Source organism: Salmo salar, unplaced genomic scaffold (assembly GCF_905237065.1).
Source record: "Salmo salar unplaced genomic scaffold, Ssal_v3.1, whole genome shotgun sequence".
NCBI lineage: Eukaryota > Metazoa > Chordata > Actinopteri > Salmoniformes > Salmonidae > Salmo > Salmo salar.
Window position 1 is genome coordinate 370,772 of NW_025548359.1, and position 7,097 is coordinate 377,868.

The 7,097-nt window shown below is 45.7% G+C and overlaps 1 protein-coding gene across 1 annotated transcript; it reads left to right on the forward strand.

Moving 5' to 3' along the window:
* Nucleotides 1-3,590: 3,590 nt before the first annotated feature.
* On the forward strand, nucleotides 3,591-5,999 carry LOC106599652 (stonustoxin subunit beta). Its single transcript, XM_045712271.1, has 2 exons — nucleotides 3,591-3,938; nucleotides 4,081-5,999. The coding sequence occupies exons 1-2, from the start codon at nucleotides 3,839-3,841 to the stop codon at nucleotides 5,997-5,999; spliced, it is 2,019 nt and encodes a 672-aa protein (XP_045568227.1). The 5' UTR covers nucleotides 3,591-3,838.
* The last annotated feature ends 1,098 nt before the right edge of the window (nucleotides 6,000-7,097 follow it).

Below are 7,097 nucleotides of genomic sequence, written 5' to 3' on the forward strand. Positions count from 1 at the left end.
GAGGTGGGGGGGAATGACACCATAGGGGGAGTAGCAGCATTATCATTGAGGATGTGGGGGGAATGACCATAGGAGGAGTAGCAGCATTATCATTGGGGAGGTGGGGGAATAACCATAGGGGGAGTAGCAGCATTATCATTGAGGAGGTGGGGGAATGACCATAGGGGGAGTAGCAGCATTATCATTGGGGAGGTGGGGGAATGACCATAGGGGGAGTAGCAGCATTATCATTGGGGAGGTGGGGGAATGACCATAGGGGAGTAGCAGCATTATCATTGAGGAGGTGGGGGGAATGACCATAGGGGGAGTAGCAGCATTATCATTGAGGAGGTGGGGGGGAATGACCATAGGGGGAGTAGCAGCATTATCATTGGGGAGGTGGGGGGAATGACCATAGGGGGAGTAGCAGCATTAAGAAAAACATGCACTACCACTTAAAAGTTTTAGAACAAGGGTTTTTTCTTTATTTTTACTATTTTCTACATTGCAGAATAATAGTACAGACATCAAAACTATGAAATAACACATATGGAATCATGTAGTAACCAAAAAAAGAGTTCTTCAAAGTAGCCACCCTTTGCCGTGATGACAGCTTTGCACACTCTTTTGCATTCTCTCAACCAGCTTCACCTGGAATGCTTTTACAACAGTCTTGAAGGAAGTATGTTGACTATATTTCCTAGAAGGTTGGGCACCTGGAGGTTCAGCAGTGTGGCCCAGTCAACCATTTCTGTGCTTAGGTTTAGTTAATGAGGGTAATGAAGTCAGCCTGTGTTCATTTTCAATGGGCGCGTTCCACGCTGACTGCATGGCTTGTGGTGCTGGTGAGGGCGTGGTGGGAGGGTTGGACCTTGACACTTATCTTAGGCGTCCCGCTAGCGGGACAACTTCCAGTTAAACTGGAGGGTGCGCGATTCAAATAAATAATCATAAAAATTATGGATATTAAACATTTAGGTACATATAAGTGTCTTATATCGGGTTGAAAGTTTAAATTCTTGTTAATCTAACTGCGCTGTCCGATTTACAGTAGCTATTACAGTGAAAACATGCCATGCGATTGTTTGAGGACGGCGCCCCACATCAAAATATTTTTCCACCGGCACAGGTTTCATAAATTCACAAATAGCGTTTAAATATTCACGTACTTTTTGAAAATCTTCCTCTGATTTGTCATCCAAAGGGTCCCAGCTACAACATGTAGTGTCGTTTTGTTAGATAAAATCCGTCTTTATATCCCAAAAAGTCTGTTTAGTTGGCGCCATCGATTTGACTAATCCACTCATTCAACATGGTGAGAAAGGAATCCAAAAATCTACCCCTAAACTTTGTTTCAACAAGTCAAAATACGTTTCTATTTACTCCTCTGATACCCTAAAATGTAATCAAACTATACTGCTCAAAAAAATAAAGGGAACACTTAAACAACACATCCTAGATCTGAATGAAAGAAAGAATCGTATTAAATACTTTTTTCTTTACATAGTTGAATGTGCTGACAACAAAATCACACAAAAATAATCTATGGAAATCCAATTTATCAACCCATGGAGGTCTGGATTTGGAGTCACACTCAAAATTAAAATGGAAAACCACCCTACAGGCTGATCCAACTTTGATGTAATGTCCTTAAAACAAGTCAAAATGAGGCTCAGTAGTGTGTGTGGCCTCCACGTGCCTGTATGACCTCCCTACAATGCCTGGGCATGCTCCTGATGAGGTGGCGGATGGTCTCCTGAGGGATCTCCTCCCAGACCTGAACTAAAGCATCCGCCAACTCCTGGACAGTCTGTGGTGCAACGTGGCGTTGGTGGATGGAACAAGACATGATGTCCCAGATGTGCTCAATTGGATTCAGGTCTGGGGAACGGGCGGGCCAGTCCATAGCATCAATGCCTTCCTCTTGCAGGAACTGCTGACACACTCCAGCCACATGAGGTCTAGCATTGTCTTGCATTAGGAGGAACCCAGGGCCAACCGCACCAGCATATGGTCTCACAAGGGGTCTGAGGATCTCATCTCGGTACCTAATGGCAGTCAGGCTACCTCTGGCGAGCACATGGAGGGCTGTGCGGCCCCCCAAAGAAATGCCACCCCACACCATGACTGACCCACCGCCAAACCGATCATGCTGGAGGATGTTGCAGGCAGCAGAACGTTCTCCACGGCGTCTCCAGACTCTGTCACGTCTGTCACGTGCTCAGTGTGAACCTGCTTTCATCTGTGAAGAGCACAGGGCGCCAGTGGCGAATTTGCCAATCTTGGTGTTCTCTGGCAAATGCCAAACGTCCTGCACGGTGTTGGGCTGTAAGCACAACCCCCACCTGTGGACGTCGGGCCCTAATACCACCCTCATGGAGTCTGTTTCTGACCGTTTGAGCAGACACATGCACATTTGTGGCCTGCTGGAGGTCATTTTGTAGGGCTCTGGCAGTGCTCCTCCTGCTCCTCCTTGCACAAAGGCGGAGGTAGCGGTCCTGCTGCTGGGTTGTTGCCCTCCTACGGCCTCCTCCACGTCTCCTGATGTACTGGCCTGTCTCCTGGTAGCGCCTCCATGCTCTGGACACTACGCTGACAGACACAGCAAACCTTCTTGCCACAGCTCGCATTGATGTGCCATCCTGGATGAGCTGCACTACCTGAGCCACTTGTGTGGGTTGTAGACTCCGTCTCATGCTACCACTAGAGTGAAAGCACCGCCAGCATTCAAAAGTGACCAAAACATCATCCAGGAAGCATAGGAACTGAGAAGTTGTCTGTTGTCCCCACCTGCAGAACCACTCATTTATTGGGGGTGTCTTGCTAATTGCCTATAATTTCCACCTGTTGTCTATTCCATTTGCACAACAGCATGTGAAATTTATTGTCAATCAGTGTTGCTTCCTAAGTGGACAGTTTGATTTCACAGAAGTGTGATTGACTTGGAGTTACATTGTGTTGTTGAAGTGTTCCCTTTATTTTTTTGAGCAGTGTATAATAGTTTTTACGGAAAGAAGTATGTTCAATAGGAAACCGATTTTAGCAGGTGCGTCCTGTCTTCATGGCGCGCTCAAACACGAATTCCCAAGTTTGTCCCTGTACTAAACCTGATATCTCTTATTTGTTTTTGAAGTTACAAGTCAGAAACCTTGAACATAGACTGCTGACACCCTGTGGAAGCCATAGGAATTGCATTCAGGGAGCTTCAATATAACCTTATACATGCCATTCTAAGAGGATGTTCTCTAAAAATTTGATTCGGTTGTTTTTTTTCCTTTGGATTTTCTCCTACCATGTCTATTGTTTTATATTATCCTACATTATTTTAACATTTCTACAAACTTCAAAGTGTTTTCTTTCCAATGGTACCAATTATATGCATATCCTGGCTTCAGGGCCTGAGCAACAGGCAGTTAAGTTTGGGCACGTCATTCTGGCGGAAAGTGAGAAAAAAGGAGCATAGCCCTAAGAAGTTTTAATGTGATGATACATTGTGGCCAATAGACAACTGTTTTTTATTTTCATTTTTTATCAATATTTTCAGGAGGTGACTGAACTCAAGCAGTGAGGCATCATGTTATTCTGTTTGTTGTATTCTGACCACCAGTGGACTGAATTCAAGCAGTGATGCATCATGTTATTCTGTTTGTTTTGTTCTGACCACCAGTGGACTGAACTCAAGCAGTGAGGCATCATGTTATTCTGTTTGTTGTATTCTGACCACCAGTGGACTGAACTCAAGCAGTGAGGCATCATGTTATTCTGTTTGTTGTATTCTGACCACCAGTGGACTGAACTCAAGCAGTGATGCATCATGTTATTCTGTTTGTTTTGTTCTGACCACCAGTGACTTCCTACTATGGATCTTTGCTCAAACGGAACCTTGACTCTAGCAGCACTGGGACGACCCTTCTCCCTGGGAATGCTGTATGACTGTCGCAATGATCACCTCATTCCAGGTAGCACGCTTGCTCACTACTCAGTCAGTCAGTCAGACAGTCAGTCAGTCAGTCAGTCAGTCAGTCAGTCAGTCAGTCAGTCAGTCATACCTAAACACAATGAAGTAACTGTTAGTGTTTGGTTTGTCTCCTCTGATTACAGGGCTGACTCTGTGGGACGAGGAAGCACTCAGAAGGGACATCATTACAACAGACGAGCCTTTCACCGACTTCAAAGTCATCACATCTGACTCTACAGCTGACAAATACTCTGTGTTAAATGTGAACGGCTCTCTCAAAGCAAGCTGTTTGGCAGGGCTGGTTAAGGTGGAGGGATCAGCTAAGTATTTGAAAGATGTTAAAGAGTCTCAGAATCAGGCGAGAGTCACACTTTGTTACACCACCACTAAGAAAAACACTCAACTGTCCATGAGCCACCTTGGGCAGGAACACATAAAGTACAAGGAGATGTTTAGCCAAGGCAAGGCTACACATGTGGTCACAGGTATACTTTATGGAGCAAATGCTTTCTTTGTGTTTGATCGTGAGGTCTCAAGTGACGAGGACCGTAAAGACATTGAGGCAAACTTTAAAGTGAAGCTTAATAGTGTTCTTAACGTTTCTATTGGGGGTGAGAGTGCTTTAGACATGAAGAACTCTTCTACAACTGAAACTGAGAAGTTCTCTTGTAGATTCCATGGGGACTTTCTCCTGGAAAACAATCCTGTATCTTTTCAAGATGCCATGGACACCTACAAAACCTTGCCTCAGAAGGTAGGTGAGGGGGTTCCTGTGCAAGTGAATCTACTTCCGTTAAAAGCCTTGGACCCCACTGCCGCCCAGATGGTTTGTCAGATCAGTGGAAGCTTAGTTGACCAATGGCAGACTGCGCTGGAAGACCTCAGTGAGCTGGAGATGAGATGCAACGATGCAATGAGAAGCAAGCCTGTAAAATACTTCAAGGAAATTGATGCCAAAGTGAAAACCTTAAGTGAACTGTGTTTCACAGAGCATTTGAAGACAACTTTGGCGGACCTCCTTCCGTCTATTAGAGGGGGAGAAAAGGAAGAGAGGGTGTTGTCCGACTTCTTGAAAAAGCAGCAAGAGTTCCGTTTCAACAGCAACATCCTCAGTGAATGTATGGATCGCATTGAGAGAGAGATCAATGTGGTTGATCGGTTCCTAAGGATGATTACGGAGGACTACAGTCAGACGTGTTCCACCAAGATAGTCACATCGAATAGGGAACTTGACAAAGAGGTCTTGAACCCAAAGGTGAAGCGTGTTGTATGTTTCACTTTCACCTCTCTGGGGTGCGAGGACCCTATCCTGTCAGCTTTGAATTCCCAAAGCTCTGAGAACACACAAGCCTTAGTTCCAGTTAAACCGGATCTGACAAGATGGTACCACTCTGATAACATATTTGATGACATGGACAAGCAAGCTGGACTTTTCAAAGATTTTGCAGAAGCTAACAAAGAAGACACACAAACACGTTTCCTCTTGGCCTCCATTCCCAACAAGGAACAAGAAGGAGCCAGCATTTACCTTTATGAGAACGGATCCAAAAGAAACGAGCATTTGGAGCCTCCATCTAAACCTGAGAAGCCCAGAGCATGTGACAGAACTCACAACAGTGTGACGCTGGAGTTGCTCCCTCCTGATAGGGGAGCCCATGACGTCACCCACTACCTGATTGAATACTGTATTGATGAGAAAGATGGATGGAGCAGCGAGAAGATGTCTGAATCTCACACAGCCTACACAGTGTCTGGACTGCTTCCCAGTACAGGATACAAGTTCAAATACAGAGCCGTGTGTTCAGCAGGCCTTGGTCCAGACAGCGAGGTCAGTAACATCATCAGAACCTTGCCTTCATGCCCTCCCGGTAAGCCTGAAATCAAAGCCTACTCCTCTGAGCTCATGGTATGCTGTCCAATGCCGTCTGTGATTGGACAAGGGGTCAAGATTCAGAACTATATGGTAGAACACAAAGAGGTGCCCACTGAAGAGAGTGAGGAGGAGGCAGAGTGGATGAAGAGGACTTCCAAAGACAACGTCTGCATCATCGCCGGACTGTAGTCACTCACAAAGTACACAGTGAGAGTCAGATACGACTGTGGTGAAGCTGGAATCAGCAAGTGGAGCACACCAGTCATCATCGCCACCCTCTCAAAGACCACACGATTGGCTGACGATGTTAAAGAAAAGAGTGAACTGAAGCTCTCTGGCTCGCCGTCTGTTTATGAGATCCCCATGGAGACGATACAGACGGTGGGTAAAGTAGCCAGGCTCAGGTTTGGAGAGCAGAGTTCCAGGTCTAGGAGGACAATCTATCTGGTGGGAGACAAAGACCAGGTAGTGACACTGATGATCAACTACATCCTGGGAGTTCAGTGGGAAAATGGGTTCCGTTTCAAGCTACCCTGGGTTAACAAGTTATCTACAACGATATATGAAATCAATTACCAGGATGGATTTCAGATCCCCTTCTCTCTCACCATTATCTATGATAGACACGACAAGGGTAGTATTCTGGATTTGGACCAGATCAAGTTCAATGCTCTGTGCTTTGTGTGCGATGCGGCTGAGTTTAGGGATGTAGACTCTGAAGATTGTCAAGAAATGAAGAGATTGGAGAAGAAATGGAAGATGGTGAACCTGTTGACACATGCAGATGGAAGACAACTCTTTAAACACATCGACACTGAGGACATTCCAGTTCACTTCAAGTTCAATCTGTCGACGTTTACAGACCAAGCCAGGAGAAGCCATGATGATGGTGATGATGGTGATGATGGTGATGGTGATGATGATGATGGAGTCATGATGTTGAGGAGTCGCCATGACTTGATGAGGGAAATCCGTGAGATGAGGAGGACGGCATTACATTACACTGACATGATGTGGATGCTTCACCCTGAATGGATGATGATGGATGACCTTGACAGGATTTGGATGACGGTGATGATGATGGATCACCCTGACATGATGATATTGATGATGGAGCACCCTAAGATGTGGGAGATGATGATGCGCAACCCTGACAGGATGAGGAGGATGGTGATTCGTCACCCTGAGATGATGGCGTTGATGGAGGAGCGCTTCCCTGACAAGATGAGGATGATGATGATAAACCACCCTGACCTGATGGAGTCGATGAAAAGTCATGATGGTGGT